At 41.1% G+C, this 19,506-nt stretch overlaps 1 protein-coding gene across 1 annotated transcript in view; it reads right to left on the bottom strand.

The window, feature by feature from the left end:
• Positions 1 to 6: 6 nt before the first annotated feature.
• pkd1a (polycystic kidney disease 1a) overlaps positions 7 to 19,506 on the bottom strand; it is a 170,507-nt gene continuing 151,007 nt past the window's right edge. Inside the window, exons 30-35 of the mRNA XM_048609690.1 lie at positions 18,424 to 18,549; positions 16,375 to 16,549; positions 12,643 to 12,930; positions 10,517 to 10,651; positions 9,175 to 9,489; positions 7 to 2,770 (exon numbers count right to left, since the gene is read on the bottom strand). Coding sequence (XP_048465647.1) covers positions 2,168 to 2,770; positions 9,175 to 9,489; positions 10,517 to 10,651; positions 12,643 to 12,930; positions 16,375 to 16,549; positions 18,424 to 18,549 — 1,642 coding nt within the window. The 3' untranslated portion in view covers positions 7 to 2,167. The remainder of the gene's footprint in view (positions 2,771 to 9,174; positions 9,490 to 10,516; positions 10,652 to 12,642; positions 12,931 to 16,374; positions 16,550 to 18,423; positions 18,550 to 19,506) is intronic.

Genomic DNA, 19,506 nt, shown 5'->3' with positions numbered 1-19,506 from the left:
TCTAACACCATAACTGTCTTGTTTGCTTACTTTACAAGCTGTAATTTCTACACTTTAATTTCTTTGCTAATTTTGTTTTTTATTCATTCATGGGATGTAGGCTTCATTGCCTGGGCCAACATTTATTGCCCATCCCTGGTTGCCCTTGAGATGATAAGTGGCATTCTTGAAACCTTACAGTCCATATGCTGTAGGGCGATCCACACTGTCATTAGGGAGCAAATTCCAGGATTTTGACCCAGAGACCGTTAAGGGACAGCAATAAGTCAGAAATGGTGAGTGGGAAGGGAACTTGCAGATGATGTTCCCATGTATCTGCTGCTCTTGTCCTTTTAATGGTTGAATGATAGCAGTCATGGGTTGGCAGCTGCTGTCAAAGAATTCCTGCAGTGTATCTTATACATCGTACACGCTGCTACTACAATACATCAGTGATGGAGGGAATGAATGCTTGATGTGGTATCAATCAAATGGACTGCTGTGTTCTGGATGGTATCACGTTTGTTGAGTGTTGTTGGAGCTGCACTTATTCTCGCAAATGTAGAGTATTCCATCAGACTCTTGACCTGTGCCTTTTGAACAGGCTTTGACAAATCAGGAGCTGCATTATTTGTCACAGGATTCCTAGCTTCTGACCTGTTCATGTAGCTATATTGTTTGTTGTTTACAGTCCAGTTTCTGGTCAATAGTGACCTCAGGCTATTGATAGTGGGACATTTCGTGATTATAATGCCATTGAATGTCAAGGGACAATGGATAGATTTTATCTTGGCGGAAAGGGCCGTTGCCCGGCATATGTGGGTCGAATGTTACTAACTACCTCTCGGCCTGAGTCTGGAATATTGTCCAGGTCTACTGCATATGGATACATAGCGCTTCAATATCTAAGGAGTCGGGAATGGTGCTGAACATTGTGCAATAATCAGTGAACATTCCCCACTTTGACCTTATGATGGTGGGAAAGTTACTGAAAAGCAGCTGAAGATGATTGAGTCTAGGACACTAGCCTCAGGACCTCCTTCAAAATGTCTTGGAGCTGAGATGGCTGATTACCAACAACGCCAAACTTTGTGTATTTTGGGTATGACTCCAACCAGCAAACAGTTTTCTATCTGATTCAAATTTACTCTCATTTTAATTGGGCTCCTTGATGTCACACATGGTCAAAAGCACCACTGCTATCAAGAGTTCAGAATTGGGTATCTGATTCTAATTTGTTCATTTTCACTCTACAAAACATTTTCTGCAACAATATCTTCAGGGTGATGAGCTATGTTCTGTTTTTACAGGCCTTATTGCTTTGAATGTTGTAGTATTTAATCATACATTCTTCTGTCCAGCATACTCTTTATAATGAGACTACTAGTAAGTTAACTTTACGATTGCTACTAGTTTCAGATATGTCAACGTGTTTGTGATTTACGTGCGTTTTATAATACTTACTCTGTTTCCTAGTTGCAGTGCTGGGACAATGTTAGTTTAGTTGAAAAGTCTATTTACAGATTAAAGTCAACACAAAATTGCCATATTACATTCTGTAACAGAACTGATCTACTGAAATGTAAGCAAAAATACTGACTTGTTCTGACTTTTTTTCAATGATCAACTGAAGTTAGTTCAAAATTAAGTGATTAAAACAGCATTTTTTTTAAATAAGTGCACCTTTCAAGTGCATGGCTACAAAAAGCAAATTTGTACAATCTCTCCTTCTGAGCTGTCCTCAATTAAAGTGCTTATTAATACATATAAAGTAAACTCTTTTTAAAACGTCCATCTTTTTTAAGGGCCTGCTACACCATGTCTGACAAATAACAGGTCTTGTGGTGCCCCCTGCAGTGCCCCCAGATAATGGTGGTTATTCTCAGGTGGGAAATGTTCACTTATATCTGTCCTTGCTTCAAGCAACAACATTCTCAGTCTCAATCTTTAAAACCTCTTCTGGTAAAACCAAAGCACATTTGCTGAACAAGCTTGTTGGCCCTGTGAAGTCCTTTGGTCATCACTTTTCTAGGATGCAAGTGCCATCTGTTGATATTTCTCATTTTATGAAGAAAACTAATCAATTAACACAGCCATTAGTAGACAGGGACCCATTAGTAGCTCTTTCAGGGTGCTGGCACAGGTCATGATGGGCTGCATGACCTTATGTGCTGTACAATTCTAAGTCCTACTCGCTGCTTTCAGGCATTTGATCACCTGAAGCTCTGCGCTGCCATTTCTTGTCTGAAGTTTTACACTTCCTTCGAGGTGGGTGAGGCCCTTTCCCTCTGAGAGCCTGCTTTGTACTGTCTTCAGCTAATGGGATATTTCCAAGTTGCTGCCCATCCTGAGTGTTATTTGTCTTTGTATTGCCCCTCGAGTTCCAAAGAGATGAATGGAGATTGTCACCCCGTCTTCGGACTCTGATCCGGCTGTATGCTGCAAATAGCTCTTCAGCCTTTTTGTTAATCTTCTTCTGGTGCATTCTGTCCTGGGCATTTCTCAGTTTGCACTCAATCTGGTAGACATCCTCTGTTGCCATGTTTACCCTGTCAAATTGTTCGAGCAGTGTTTCGAACAGTGGAACCAGGCGGTGAATATTTATCTCAATTTGTGCTACTTTGTTTGGGCTGACGACAGGAAAAGTGTCCACTGGAACGGAAACGCTTGAAATAGAAGATGAAGAGATATCGGAGATGGTGCTGGCCGTGTGGAGACAGGTTGATTTAGAATCTCTAGAAGACCGGGAAGGTAAGGAAACCATTCCTTCAAATTTGACTTTATGGCGGAACTGTAAAAGTAAGGGAAAAATACTAATTGATGTGTTATGTGAAAGAAAATAAAGAGAACTTAATTTCCACACAGGAACCTGAACACCAAATCCAGGCTAATGATCTCACTGCAGTAATGGAAGAGTGCTCTCTGATCCATTTTAAACAAAGACTTCTCAGGAAGATGTAAGAAGTCCCAATTTCAAAGAAGGCTATGGGGGTTCTCCTAACAGTCCTGCCTGACATACCATCGTCACTAAGGCATATTATTTGACCATTCTTGCTTTACTGTTTATGGGAATTTGCTGTGTATAAACAAATTGTCACTTTTCCTACATTGCAAAAGTGACTATACTCAGTTAATACTTTACTGGTTGCAAAACACTTTGGAACTTGCTGAAGGGTTCTATATATAGATTCTGTCTTTCTTTAACGTATACCTTGGCATTTTATGTGTTCTAATTATCCCAACATGTGCCTACTGACCTCTTCCTCCGTATATTTCTGTGATTATCATCATTTCTGCTCTCAGCAAAAAAAAACACCTCCAATAATTTTGTAATAAAACAAAGAAGTGAAACTGGGAGAGATTTGGAACAAACAAAAACTAATTCCTAGAGAAACTCCGCATATTTGGCACTATCCCTTCAGACCTGTTGAGTTTCTCCAGCAATTTCTGATTTTTGTCTGTTGCAATCTGTCTCTATTGACTATAGATGGCGCTGCTGCAGCAACAGAATGAGAAAATATTTCATTCCAATATAGTTGCATCAGGAGAATGATCATAAGTAATAGAGACAAGCTGTACCTGTGTCAGGGTATTACTGATGCACAAGGAAACACCTAGACTGCCAACAGAACAGAAAATCACAGATGCAGCCATCAGTTCTTTTGGAAATGATGACATATACAGTTGCATTAAAATTCTGCTATTCAACATTGAATAATTTTAAAGTACATCATGCAACAAACAGCTATTGAAGAAAATGTTAACATCTTTTAATAGATATACAGCTCCCAATATAAAACAAAAACAAAATTCTAGAAAAATGCAGTATTTGGAAAGAGAAAAAGCAGGTAAGTATTTTAGGTAAACGTGAGAAGACTGATGAGCAAATCAACAACCTGCCTTTTCTTCACCAGATCCTGATGGATCTCTAGTACCTTCCTTCATTTTTTTTTTTTGCACCTCTGCTTCAGTTCTTTTTCAGATGTTCAGTTGTCAAAGTCATAAATATACACCCCAGAATTTATTGGTGCCAATTTTATCCGAAGTGAATTTCTATGATTTCTATCTTTGAGTATAAGGGTGCAGTAAGAGGACATTCAGCCCAACTGGTATATGCTTAAGACAAAAAAAATTTCTTCCACCCTTCAGCATCTCACTGCATCAACAATTCCATCTATGCTTTCCCTGTCATGTATTTTTCTAACCTCCCATGAAATTCATCAATACTATGCGCAACAACTATTCCCAATGGTAGCAAATTCCATATTTTCATTATTCCCTTGAGTACAGAACATTAAAAGGTGATTTTAATTTTGTTTCTGTCTTTCCAGGAATATGGGTATTGCTATTGTTCACCCCTAATTGCCCTTGCAAAAGTGGTGGTAAGCCTCCTTTTTGAACTGTTGCAATCAATTTGGTTTAAATAGGATATAAGCACACCCATATGGCAGGAATTCCAGGATTTTGACCCAGTGACAGTGAAGGAACAGTGATATATTCCCAAGTCAGGATGGTGAGCTGCTTGGAGAGGAACCTGCGGGTGGTGGTATCAAGCTTTTTGAGAATCGTTGGAGCTGCATTCATCCAATGAAGTGCAGACTATTTCATCACACTCCTGATTTGTGCCTTGTAGATAGTGGACAGTTGTAAATGTTGGTGCGTTCGCCGAGCTGGGAGGTTTGATAGTAGACGTTTCGCCCCCTTACTAGGTGACAGCCTCAGTGCTGTGGAGCCTTTTGTGAAGCGTTGTTTGTCTTGTGCCGGTTCAAATTTATATGGACTGGCTTTTGCCGCTTCCAGTAGGTGCTGGTTCTGGCTGTGCATTGTAATGGTCGGTATATCGGGTCTATTTCCATTGACTGATTCTGCAGATGAATGCCAAGCCTCCAAGAATTCCCTGGCTGTCCTCTGTTTGGCTTGTCCATTGATAGTGATGTTGTCCCAGTTGAAAGTGTGGTTTTTTGTGTCTGTGTGTATTGAAAATAAGGACATCTGGTCATGTCGTTTAGTTGCTGGCTAGTGTTCATGGATGCTGGTTTCTAGTTGTCTGCCTGTTTGTCCCACGTAGTGTTTTGTGCAGTCTCTGCATGGTATCCTGTCGACCACGTTTGTGCTGTCCATGGTATCTACTGGGTCTTTAACTCTGGTCAGTTTCTGTCTTAGTGTGGCTGCTGGTTTGTGCACTGCCCTGATTCCTAGCAGTCTGGGTAGTCTGGCTGTCAGTTATGAGGTTTTTTTTTAATAAATGGTATGGTGGTTATTGTCTTTCGGTTTTGGTGTGTCCTAGTTGTGTTGTCTATTGGCTAAGCATTTGTGGATCAAACTCAGGGGGTATCCATTCCTGGTAAAGACAAAAGGTGTTTTTCTTCTTCCTTCTGCAGATCGGATGTGTTGCAGTGTGTAGCAGTTGTTTTGAACAGGGTCCTCGCGCAACTCCTCTTGTGTGAGTTGGGGTGGTGGTTGTGATAGTTTAAGACCTGGTCAGTATGTGTGGATTTACAGTATACTTTTGTACTGAAATCGCTGTTCTCTTTTCTTTCCAGCATCACCCCCAGGACTGGGAGTTTGTTGTCTTCCTCTTCTCTTGTAAATTTGATCTCCGAGTATGGTGTTGATAAGTTGGTGGGTGTTCTCAATTTCTGTTCTTTTCATAATTACGTAAGTGTTGTCTACTTATCTGATCCAGAGCTTGGGTTGGATCTGTGGGAGGGCTGTTTGCTCCAGTCTCTGCATACCTCAGCTATCAGCCCGGAGATGGGTGAGCCCATGGGAGTCCCGTTGATCTGCTCACATATCTTGTCATTGAATATAAAGTGTGTTGTTAAGCATAAGTTCAGTAATTTGAATATGCAGTGTTTGTTGATCTGTTCCTCGTTTTGTCATCTGTTGTGTTCGTCTGGCTAGGTTTCTGTCAATTAATATAACCAATGTTGTTACACTGAATGAGATCATCACCACTTCTTTGTCTATTCTAGTGTTCTTGATGTTGTCCAGGAATTCTTGAGTTGATTGTATGGAGTATCTTGAACTACTGATTAGATGTTTAAACTTTTGTTGTAGTTCCTTTGCTGATTTGTGTGATGGGGTTCCTGGTAGAGCCACAACTGGACTAAGGGGTTTGTCAGGCTTGTGGACCTTGGGCAGTCCATAGATACTTGAGTGTTGTTGTCTTCCAGTTTCATCCTTTGTAAATCTGTTTTTGTTATCTGTCCTGTTTTGTGTAGGTTCCGTAATGTATTGGTTATAAGTGTGGGATGCCACTCCCTCTGTTGGTAGGTTTGTGTATCTGCAAGTAGTTCTTTGGCTTTTAGTATGTAGCTTGTTTTGTTCATTACCACAGTCATTCTGCCTTTATCAGCGGGAACAATGATGATGTTTTTGTCCTCCTTGAGGGCATTTCTTTCCCCTTTACTAAGTGTGTTCATTTGTGTTCTCCTTGTCGGTAGGGGTACAATGGTCTGTCTGATCGTTTGTTTTGTTTTTTCGTTTAGTCCTTAGTTTCAATACACAGACGAGAAAAACCCCCTTTCAACTGAGACAATGCTACTATCATTGGAGAAGCCGAACAGAGGACAGCCAGGAATTCTTGGATGCTTAGCATTCATCTGCAGAGTCCATCAACAAATGCATGGAATTAGATCTGATATACCGACCATTACAACGCACAGCCGGAACTGGCACCTACTGAAAGCAGCAAAAACCAGACCATATAAATTTGAACTGGCACAAGACAACAGCGCTTCACAGGAGGCTCCACAGCACTGAGGAAGTCACCTAGTAAGGAGATGAAACGTCTGCTATCAAACCTCCCGGCTCGGCGACACACCAACATCTACAACCAGCACCCGAGCTGAATGGTGGACAGTTTGAGTCGAGTAACTCACTACAGAATTTCTAGCGTGTGACCTGCTCTTGTAGTCATTATTTATATGGCTAGTCCAGTTCAGTTTCTTACCAATGTTAACCCGCAAAGTGTTGCTTGTGGGGGATTCAGTGATGGTTATATCAACAATGTCACAGGACGAAAGTTAGATTCTCTCTTGTTAGAGACAGTCATTGCCCAGCACTTGCATGGCATGAATGTTACTTGCCACTTTTCAGGCCATGCTTGGATATTGTCTAGGTCTTGCTGCAATTGGACATGGGCTGCTTCAGTATTCAAGGAATTGTGAATGGTGTTAACATAGCGTAATCATGAGAAATCATTGAAGTAGCTGAAGATGGGAGAATCTAAGACATTCCCCTGATAAAGGGTAACCTTTAATCATGAGGGGCACTGATAGGATGAATGGCAAAGGTCTTTTCCCTAGGGGTGGGGGAAGATTAAAACTAGAGGACATATTTTTAAGGTGGGAGGAAAAAGATTTAAAAGGGACTTGAGGGGCAACTTTTTCCACACCGAGGAACGTGGAAGAAACTGCCAGGGCAAGTGGTAGATGCAGGTACAGTTACAACATTTAAAAGACGTTTGGACAGGTACATGAATAGGAAAAGTTTAGAGGGGTATAGGCCAAACAAAGGCAAGTGGGACTATTTTAGTTTGGGGCGAGTTGGACCGACGGTCTAATTCTGTGTTATACGACTCAGAGACCTGTCTTACGAATATCACAAGTGGAAATATTTTCTCTTTGATTATTCTATCAAACCCTTTAAAAACATCCACCCCAACACCCTTCAGTTTTATCTTATCTCGAAAAGAGCCTCAGTCGATTCACTGATTTTAAAGATTCTCTCCATTGTGGGTTTAGAAATAAGTAGACAGGTATGTTACACATAAAATGTCTGTCCACTAAAATCTACAGCAACACAGTGATTGAATCATCTTGAAAATTCAACATTCACAATCTATATTTAACCCTTCATGGCTGGATCCTACAGTAATAATTGATGGCGTTGTGCTTATAAAGGGGACAAATCATCTTATTCTCAATATGGTAAAAATAAATTTAAGCATGCAATGGTGGTGGTGGTGGTAGGGAGGGAAAGAGGTGGAGGCATAAAGGGGTTGATGGGGAGAAGAGATGGAAATGCAACAAGCCTCCTGCATTCAGCTTTGGTCATGAACTGCTATGTTCACCAGTCCTTTAGAACAAAAAAGTAAGAGGAAGAAGTGACCGCACTTGGGTTCCTCCTACTAGCTGTCCATACATTGACACTGGCACAAACTATACTCACTGGAAGGGTGGGGATAGGAGAATACATTTCTTGGGATGTTGACCAGTTAAGAAACATACATAATGTCTACGGAAGTCCCATGCAACAGACTTGTGAAGATTTATTTAAAGCCAATTAGTAGTTGCACAGTTGGTGCTGTACTTTTTAGTGTCAAATAGCTGCCAGTTTTGGGAACAGGGATGTCATTGAGGGCAGGAGTTTTTGGCTGAGAGACATGTGTCTATGGTGGAAGCAGGGGGAGGAGGATGAATTCCCCCTCCTCCCTTTCCAACCACTGCACCCCCCCCCCCCCAACCACCTCCCCCATCCCCACCCCACCGCACTCCAAATGTTGATTCCTCCCAAGGTCTGATTTCACAAACCTGTCTGTACCTTTGACAGGAGGGGGTCAATAGAGGGCACGCAGGTGAGATACCATTGACATTTACCTTCCTCCCTCTGCTAGGAATCTAAGGCTAATTTTAGTGGCTTTGTGATTTTGTCTAAGGTCAGCTGAGCACAGACAGAAACTCAAATCCCCATTGGGCTTGGCAATCTTTGTCCCATAATACAATATTGCCAATCCCTCAAGGTTGTCCTGGAATCTTCTGGAATGCAAAACGAATCTCCAGATCATTGCTGCAAGCAACCCGAGAGAGAGAAGTCAAGTCACTGGGGTTTGTGATTGCATTGTCATTTGAACATATTTGTTTAATGAAATATTTAAGGTGTTTTAAAGAATAGCAGTTTGAGTGACAGGAAGAATCATGCAAATAAGCAACAAAGAGAATTTCGAATCGACAGGGGAAGGCAGTGCACCACATATTGGCCAACCTGTACCAGAAGTATGATGACATACCATATTGCAGGTCAGATGATACAATCTCCACAATTCACACAACTTGAGATGGTAACCAGTGGGAGCTTTTGACAAAAGCAATTTACAGGAAGTAGCAGTGCCCTTGTAAGATTAAATACTCCGTTACCGTGCCTTTGTAAGATAAAGACTGGTCCAAGCAGTAAAAGACTGTGTATACATACTTCTTTCTCTTTGCTTATACCAATCCACATCTTCAGTCTTTTGACGAATAATTCCACCAGCTCATGATCTTGTGGTTCAACTGCAGGCCTGTACATCTCTGACTTCATTATCTTGTAATTCTGAATTAGTACCACAGCAAACAGCTGCAGTATAATCCCCACCTCAATGGTGACGTAACTGGTGTAGTATATGTAGCAGAGATTTGGGTACTCAAAGAGGCACTGCTTGAAGCAAACTCCTTTTTCAATCACAGCAAACAGGGAAAGAATGCTGCCTCCAACTGTCTTGAAGTTATCGAGGTTAGCTGAAAAAACCTGAAATATGGAATCAAATTTTCAGATCATTCTAACTGTTCCTAGCAATATATTCTCCTAATGAAATAACGGCTGCTGCTGAGGCTGCACTGTGAGATGAGGTATTAAAACTGAGGCCTCATCTTCCACCTCACAGGTCACACAGGCTTTCATCCCATCAATTGTTAACACACTGTCTCCCTTCCCTGACCCCAAGAGGTATTTCTTGATTTTCAGGACTTATTTATATCATTCTAACTCTTTTATGAGGTGACAGAAGGTAATGTCACTATTAGTTCCAACAGATAGAAGGACTCTTGGAAGCAATTTTAAAAGAATTCATCAATAATTACCAACCCAATTAAACTTTAAGACATGACACTGAAGGAAAACATTAATTTCCTATAGGCCACGGGGCAACAGACGTTAATCAGCACATTTTTTTAATAAAATATGCATGTAACTACATCGAGAGCTCCAATGCCATAATCATATCATGCACAGACTGTGACATCACAGCTACTGTATTTCCAATGCATGTTCATAAAGGTGGAGTATCTTAGCCAGGAGTTACTATCATTTTTACTGCTCCCAAGATCTCAATTTCACTTTTAAATTTAACAATTGACAGGTGTTTGGCCTCCCTTTTACCATATCTCCACAGCCAAGCCCCTTGGGTCCTCATCTCTGTCCAAGCTCTGCGTGGACTTCAATTCCCCTCAGACCCTTTCCAGCTTGTTGTCTTCCCTGAGGTCACTTGTCAGACCCCTGTATCCTCCAAGCCTGCTTGCAACATGCTTTCCCAATCCTCAGACCTGGCGAGCAGACAGCACATCCCACCATGCTTCACAGGAACCTATTCAACATTTCACACCAAGACATAAATATTACGGCAAAGTCTCGATCAAAACTGTAAGCTTTAAGTTATTTCAAAAGTACAGAGAGCACAGAGTGAATTCCAGAGCTCAGGACCTTGGCAGCTGAAGAAATGGCTGCCAATTATGGCAAGTAACATAGCTATAGCCAACCTGCATAATAAAATACATACCAAATAACCAATCTGTGCGTAGGCAAGAACAAGACCAACCAATGTTGCACCAACTGCCATCAGTTCCTTTGCAGAATTATATAGTGTTTTCCCAAAGATGGACCACTTCCTGATAAATCGCAGTTGTCGGGCAGCCTAATTTTTCCGCACAAACCAGAAAAGAAATCTTAATTAATCATCTGATTTAATCCATTCCAAGCCACTGACAAATGTTTCAAGTGAAGAACTGGAGTAGTTTCTGGCTGGGAGCCAGAGTTAGCAGCATTCAGCCTCTCAAGCCTGTTGCACCATTCAATTAGATGATTGCTGATTTGCCACAGGGCCACAAGATATAGGAGCAGATGTACGCATTTCAGCTCATTGCAGCTGCTCCATCATTCAATGAGATCATTGCTGAAGTGATAATCTGCTTTGCCCCAGGACCCTCAATTCCCTTATTGGTTAAAAATTTGTCGATCTCAGCCTTGAATATACATAAGAAGCCTCAAAAGGTAAAGAATTCCACAGCTTCACTACCCTCAGAAGAAATTCTTCCACAACTGTCTTAACTGGGCAATCTCTCACTCTGAGATTATACCTTCCGGTCGTAGACTCTTGCATAAGGGGAAGTAACCTTTCCACATCTTCCCTAAGAATCTGGTATGCTTTTATAACACTGCCTCTCATGCTTCTAAATTCCAATGACTGCAGGCCCAAACTACTCAATCTCTCCTCACCGAACAGTCCCACCATACCTGGTATCAACCAAGTGAGCTTTCTCTGGGCTGCCGGTATATCTTTCCCTAGATCAGGGTGTCTGAACTTTATCCCATATCACCTAATGTTCTTGTCTAACAAAAATATATGGATCACTTTCCAAATTATATAACATTCACATGAATATGCATTACCAAAATACCTGCATACTAAAAATGAATTCTGCAAAAATTAGAAGATTCTTTCACTTTTGATTTTTGTTACTGGATATTCACAGTGAAACTAAGAAGACTGTGTTTAATCAACCACCACCCACAGAGGGAGGTAGGAGGTGGAATGGTGTGCTTGACTTGTAATCCAGAGGCCTAGACTGGGTCTCTGGGGAAATGGGTTAAAATCCTATCATGGCAAGTGCAAATAAATCGGGAGTTGAAAGCTAATGTCAGTAATGGTGATCACGAAAACTACTGCTGGTTGTAATAAAAAATCCATCTCTTTAGGGAATGAAATCTGTTAACCTAATTGGTCTGGCCTACAGCAATGTTGTTGACTCTTATTTACTTTCTGAAATGATCAAGCAACCCATTCAGTTCAAGGGCAATTAGGGATGGGCAACAAACGCTGACCTTACTGGTGATGCCCAAAATCCCAGGAACCTGTTTGCAATCCATTTTCACTCAACAAATTCCCAGATCTCGTTACTGGACAAGAAAATATTGGAGAATCTGAGGACATTTAGCCTTTAAGACGGTGAGTAAACAGGGACATTACACAAGTATAGAAGACATTAAATATTGTAAATAATGTGAACCCAAAGCATTGTGCTAAGATGACCAAAAGATTGGGATAATGGGATATGGACTAAACTGGTTGAAGGAAGATGTCAAAATGATAAATTACCACAAAATGATCAATACTTATGATCTGAAAAGACCTGCCTGAAAGGCTGTAGGAAGCAGAGTTAATAGTAACTTTCAAAAGGTAATTAGATATGTACTTGAAGATATTATAGGCACTATGGGGACAGCATAGGGGAATGTCAGGTTCTTCCAAAAAGCTGACACTGGCTCAAGTGTGCTGAGATGAATGGCCTCCTTCTGGGCTGTGCCATAGTATGTTACTCAGAACTGTCTTTTAGGATTGAAATTTAAATAATGTGATGGCTCTGCAGTCAGTTGGTGACAGGGTGGGGGTGGATGGAACAATAAGTTGGTTCCTTGGATGTATGACGTATGATGGGCATCCCTCCTTTATTTCAACTGGTGTTTGGAAAGAATAATGTGACTGATTATTCAATGTGCTGTAGCTCACAGTCTCCCCAGGCAACCAAAGAGGAAGGTCACCTTACATAGTATCAGTGAGTTGAACCTAAAGGTACACAATGTATGCAATATTTATGAATGAAGGCCAAGAGTTTCTTGGAATCATACCTTAACAGTCAACAGAAAAAGGAGGATGGCAGTCACACTGGTAAATACATAGCTCAGGTATGCCATCTGGTAAAAGTTGGTGAAGCTGTCTGGATTGGAACGGTATATTGCCCACTGCTTGTCGCCAATTCTGGCACGTTTCAGATGCACGACCACACAGCAGATACTGAGAATAATGATGCACCACTGCAGATAGTTCCAGAACTGAAGAAAATAAGATTTGCCTCTGTGGCTGATCAACAGCAATTCGGTAACAGTGAAATAAAGAATGAAGAGCATGAGGAAAATCTGAAAGGAAGCAAATAGTGAAATATTTTCTCAATTTCTAGACGAACAAAAAAAAATCAGGCCAGTAACACAATTTTAAGTTTTGCTGATGAGGTTAATATCAACTTCATTGCTTTAACACTTTTGAGAAAGTTTTTCAGAATGTATTCCATCCAGTGAGGTATAATTCAGCAATGAGGACTTTGAAGGAGCTGCGACAGCCAAGTATTTAACAAAGATGATTGAAATATTTATGATTCTACATCTGTTCAAGACTGACTACATTATGACCACTGTTCCAGCTTCTGTATCGTCTTATCTGACTTACATTCCAGAAGAAACTCCGACAATATGTGAGCCAGGAGACATTCACAAAGGATATGGCACAAAACTGCACAGGTGTAGAAACATGTCTTGAATGAATGCACCTTCCTGCTCCAATGTCTGCTTATGTTATGCAGCACGGCTCAATGTCACTACAGGCTCTGAGTTATCCAGGAGCAGGAGTAGGCCATTTAATTCATCAAGCATGTTCTGCTATTCAATCAGATCTTAGCTGATTATCTACCTCAACGCCTTACCTGCAATCTTCACATCCACTGATGTTGGCAGCATCCAGAAATTCATCCATTTTCCTCTCTTTGCAGAGTGATGATCGAGCTACCAAGACTTTCTGATTCACCACCCTCTGAGTGAAGGAGTTCCTCCTCATCTTGGTTTTAAATGGCCTACCTTATCCTGAGATTACATACCCGGGTTTTGGGCTCACCAGCCAGGGGGGATTTCTTATTTCCATTCACCCATCCATGCCCTGTTAGAAATTTTTAATGAGGTCACCTCTTAATTTTTGGAACTCCAGGAAATATAGATCCAACTCCTCAATCTGTCCTTATAAAACAATCCCGACACCCTAGAGATTAATTTGGTGAACCTCTGTTGTACTCCCTCTATGACAAGTATATCCTTTCTTAGCTAAGGAGACAAGGTCTGACCATGGCTCTACACAACTGTAGTGAGACAACTTTACTCCTGTAAAAAAAATCACTAACAATGAAGGCCGATAAAGTATTTACTTCCTAATTTTTTCTGCACTTGCCTGCTAACTTTAGTCACTCATGAACAAAAGCACCCTTTGGACATCTACACTTTCCAATACCTCTCCCAGTTAAGAATATTCTGCCTTTCTGTTTTATTATTCACTTTGGCAGAATCAACACATATTCACATTATATTCTAACTGACATGTTCTAGCTCGCTCATTTAGCCTGTCCAAGTCCTCTTGAAGCTTCCTTAAATCCTCAGAACATAAGTTTCCACCCACATTGATATAATCATCAATTTTGGAAATATTACAGGTTTTCTATATCTGAAGAGCATCCCACTCAGAATCACACCCCTAACCTATCCCTGTAACCCTGCATTTCCATTGGCTAATCCACCTAGTCTGCACATCTTTGGACTGAGAGAGGAAACCGGAGCACCGGGAGGAAACCCACGCAGACACGGGGAGAATGTGCAAACTCTAAACAGATTAAAAATATTGATTAACAAGTCCTTTCTTATTACACTAAATCCACAATACTCCATTCCCTAGTTGGGTCCTTAACACACTGCTTCGGAAACCCGTCTTGTACACACTGCAGGAATTCATCATCCACAGCACTACTTAACCAAGTCTGCGTGTAAACCGATGTCACCATTACTACTGTATTATTCATGTTATATGCATCTCTAATATATATTATGCCAGTAAACAACTCCCAATGTTCGCTGCCCATTGCTTTCTCTTAGCTCCACCCAAACTAATTCCACATTTGGATCGAAGATGCTCTCTTACCTTACCCAGGTGGATAGAGTTGTTAAGAAGGCGTATGGTGTGTTAGCTTTCATTAATAGAGGGATTGAGTTCAAGAGCCGTGAAGTTATGCTCCAGCTATACAAAAGCCTGTGTATTGTGTCCAGTTCTGGTTGCCTCATTACAGGAAAGATGTGGCAGCATTGGAAAAGATGCAGGGGAGATTTACCAGGATGTTGCCTGGAATGGAGGGAAGGTCTTACGAGGAAAGGTTGAGAGAGCTACGGCTTTTCTCTTTAGAACGACGAAGGATGAGAGGTGACTTGATAGAGGTGTACAAAATGATCAGAGGTATAGATAGAGTAGACAGCCAGAGACTTTTTCCGAGGGTGGAGGTAGCTATTACGAGGGGGCATACTTTTAAAGTGAGTGGAGGTAGATACAGGGGAGACGTCAGAGGTAAGTTCTTTACTCAGAGAGTGGTTGGGGTGTGGAATGCATTGCCAGACAGGGTAGTGGAGTCGGCCTCATTAGGGGCATTTAAGTGGCTATTAGATAGGCATATGGATGATAGTATAAGGTAGGGGTGGAGGTTAGATAGACCTTAGGATTAGGGTAAAAGTTCGGCACAACATTGTGGGCCGAAGGGCCTGTACTGTGCTGTACTGTTCTATGTTCTATCTATTGTCCCTTATGAGTGCTATCCCATCTTCCCTTCCTTTTTGCCCATCTCTCTTAATTGTTGAATATCCTTAAATATTCAATTCTTGACCAGTCATGATCTCCCTGTAGCTATGTCTCCTTAATGGAAATTAAGTCGTATCTTCAATCTGTACTGTCAACTCAACAAGCATCCACTCCTTCCACCACCAACACTCAGAAGCAGCAGTGTGGACTATATACAAGATGCACTCAGAAGTTCACCAGATATCCTTAGATCACACCTTCCAAACCCACCACCACTTCCAGCTAGAAGGACAAGGACAGCAGATGCGTGGGAACACCACCACCTAAAAGATCCCCCCCGAGCCACTCACCACCCTGACTTGGAAATATATCATTGGATCAAAATCCTGGAATTTCATCCCTAAGGATACTGTGGGTTAACCTACAGCATCTGAACTGTTGTGGTTCAAGAGGCTGCTCAACACCACCTCAAGGGAAGTAGACACAGGCAATAGATACTGGTCTGCCAGTGACACCCATGTCCCATAAGTGAACAAAAAAAACTCAACCCTCATGCATTTCGATAGAGTGCCTTTATTTCAATTTTTTTTTAACATTATTCTCCATTCTGAATCCATCTGATGCTTGTCTATGCTTTGTCTGACTTCCATTTTTGCTTTCTATTTTCCAAGTTCCTTTGCTTCCCTCAAATCGAAGTTCCTGCTCAGGTTTCCATTCCCTGGCAGCTAACTTATGAATAGAATCCCCACAGTATGGAAACAGGCCATTCGGCCCAACAAGTTCACACCAACACTCTGAGCAGCATCCCCCTACCCTATCGCTACAATCCTGCCTTCCACACGGCTACTGCACCTAACCTACACATCCCTGAACACTATGGGGCAATTTAGCATGGCCAATCCACCTAACCTGCACATCTTTGGATCTTTATGCACAGAATGAACTACAACAGGACAATTTAATGCCACATGAGCAAGACTTACCATCATGATGAGCAGAAAATCCACTCCAGTACTCAGCTGCAGCAGTGAGAATGGTTTAATATCAATGATGGTGGTCGCTCCCCCCGAGAATGGGAACTCCATGAGAAGGGTGACTACACTGTACAAATCCACATTTTGGAAATACTGGGTAAATTCGATGAAGATGGCCCTTGTCCTAGCAACACAAAATTACAAGTCTGTTGGAAACAGTACGTCTTTACATCAGCTTTTAATGTCTTCATGGAAGGCAGTGCAATATTGTCCTTTTGAAAAATAAATGATTTTGAAAGTTTTCAATTTTCTCGATGACATTGACTGTGGGGCAAGGGTCAATGTATGTGAGCTACCTTTTGATACCTCAGCCATGTTCCCCTTGAGTAAGTCTCAAATGTAAGCTTCAACAAGCCTTGTGGGGCCTTGGAGCTAAGTCCAATATTGTTCTCACCTGCCAACCAATTAAAACTCTTCTCATATAGTATGACTGTTGGTTTCCCTTTTACTTTAGTATTCCTGCAAACTATCCTGATGAGTGTAAGCTCGAAAGCTTCAACAAAATGTGTCATTTTTCAGCGGTACTCAAGTTCAGCACTGCCAAACAATAATATGTACTTTCTGACAGGTTCACGTAGCAGCGCTCAAGAATTGTGACATACTTTCTTTCCAACCTAACTCTAGTCTAATAAGCTAACCACAGAACTTTCGGAACTGACAGCTCATTTACCAAAGATCTGGAATCAAGGGGTCAGTAGGTAGCATTCTCATCTCTGAATGTGAAGGGGCATGAGTTTAGGTCCCACTACAGGAATCTAACAGATTAATCTAGGCTGACATTTCTGTGCAAAATTGAGTGAGAGTTTCATATTCAGGTGAGAAGTTAAGTTTTTTTAAAAAATCTCTTTATTCTTTGATGGGATGTGTGTCTCACTATAAAGGCTAGCATGTGTTGCTCGTCCCTCATTGCCATGAACTGAGTGGCTTGATAGGCCACTTCAGAGAGCAGTTAGAATTGAACAACTTCACTATGGGTCCGGAGTCACATATAGGCTAGACCAGGTAAGTACTGCAGATTTGCTTCACTAACAAACTTCAGTGAACAAGATGGTTTTTAAAATGATCTAGAATGTTTTTAATGGACACCATTAGACTAGTGTTATATTCCAGATTTATTACGTGAATTTAAATTCCACTAGATGTCATGGTGGAATTTGAACCTGCGTCCCCACAGCATTAATGTAGACATCTGGATTAGTAGTTTCGTAACAGATCAAGACTCAACTTCACTCCAAGACTTTTAATTCCCTCGAAAGGAGCACTGAATGAGTTAAAGGTAAAGTTGCCAAAGTCTTACAAGACCACCAGGCTGCTTTCTCATTAGAGAAAGAGACAATTGGGGATTGTTTATTGAGGGTCCCTATGCCTCAGGTGAGGGGAGAGGTTGAGAAGGTGGGACTTTCATGGTAACCCCAGCCAGTGTGGTAATTAAATCTATGCTGTTGGCATCACTCTGCATCGTAAACCAGCCATCCAGCTAACCGAGCCCAAGGAGTGTTGTCTGTTTGGTAGTCAAAGTCCTGTGCACTGTTTGAGGGAATTGGAAGATTCCATGATGCTATTCAAACAAAAAAAAGAACAGGGGAGCTTTCCCAATGTCTCCGAAAACCCATCTTGTTTTTTGGACCTAAAATCTTGTTTCTGGAATCATGCTCTGCAGACTTATTGACAGGACAGTCACTGCAACTCAAAAGTAAATCATTGGCTGTGAGGCATTTTGATAATATTTTGGAGACTTTATGACATGGTTTTTAATTGCAAATTCATTCTTTAATAAGCAAAATATCAAATTTGGTTGTGTTGCTGGCACAATAGTCACATCTGTTGAATTGGGAGTCCATTCAATAACTGGTCTTTTGTTTAAAGCGAATCTGATTTTGAACTAGCATAACCAAAAATTACGTGTTGAAAAACTGCTTGGGTCTTGAAGTCTCAGAACTGCCAAAGCATCAGAATCCTGTTTTATTTCTCAGTAACACTCTGAGTAATAAAGCTTACTTTCCATCCAGCCAATTTCTTTCCTGTAAATTCCACAGCGTGTAATTACTCTGGTCCCTCGTCCTGCCAAGTTTCTGTATGTATCCACCACTGTCATATAGAGCGTTCTGGCCCCAGTACCACACCCTAAAAAGATAAAAAAACCCAGAAATTAAAACACACACACAGATACCCACACAAATGCTTCACTAGTATTATTGTTGAGGGCCTCATTCCCAATAAACACACAAAGCAAATGTGTATCCCCCATCCATACTCCCCAGTATGCCTCCTTTCTGTATTGAATCTGCTAAATCTATTTGGGGATCTGCCTCCTTCACCATTTAGCTGAGGTAGCCACTCTAAGTGCAAGTCTATGCAATTTAAATTGTGATTTAGAAAGTCACTTTGTGTGAGAAGGCTATCACAGCCAAGTCAGTCAATGTTTTCACCTGGTATCAACACTGGTATGTGTTCCTCCACCTGTTCTCCAACAGAAAGATGCCATAGCCAATTGTAGAATTCAAAATGATCCTCATGTTCAGCTCAGCAAATTCGGTCAATACTGGGATTAAAATCTAGGACCACCTCCTTGGTTTTATTCAGTGCTGCAGTCCCAGTGCTTTTTTGCTTTAATTTATAAAGGGAAATGTCTTGGAAACCAAAAAGCATTTCATAACTACCTAATAGAGATCTTTTAAACAACAAACAAGTTTAATAGCATAAAGGTGGAGAAGATGCAAGGAGCAGTTCTAACCTTGAGGGCGTAATTATAAGATGGTCACTCTTAAATCTAGTTACGGAATTCAGGAGATGTCTCTTACACAGAGTGTGGTGAGAATGTGGAACTCACTAGCACAAAGAGAAGTTGAGGCCAATAGTGCAGATACATTTAAACGTGCACAATGGAGAAAAGAAGGATAAGAAGTCAGGTTGGGAGAAGTTTAATGTGGAGGATTCACGCAAGTACGAACCTGGTGGATAGAATGACCTGTTTCGGTGCTGCAAGTTCTATATACCATCCATTGAGATTAATCGTGGAAGAAATATTATCAGTAGCATTGTTAAATTAATATTCTAGTCAATAAATATGAGTTCCCTATA

The sequence above is a fragment of the Rhincodon typus genome, chromosome 21 (genome assembly GCF_021869965.1).
Source record: "Rhincodon typus isolate 14 chromosome 21, sRhiTyp1.1, whole genome shotgun sequence".
NCBI classification, from domain to species: domain Eukaryota; kingdom Metazoa; phylum Chordata; class Chondrichthyes; order Orectolobiformes; family Rhincodontidae; genus Rhincodon; species Rhincodon typus.
The sequence above is the reverse complement of the archived record's forward strand: the minus strand, read 5'-3'. Positions and strand labels throughout refer to the sequence as shown.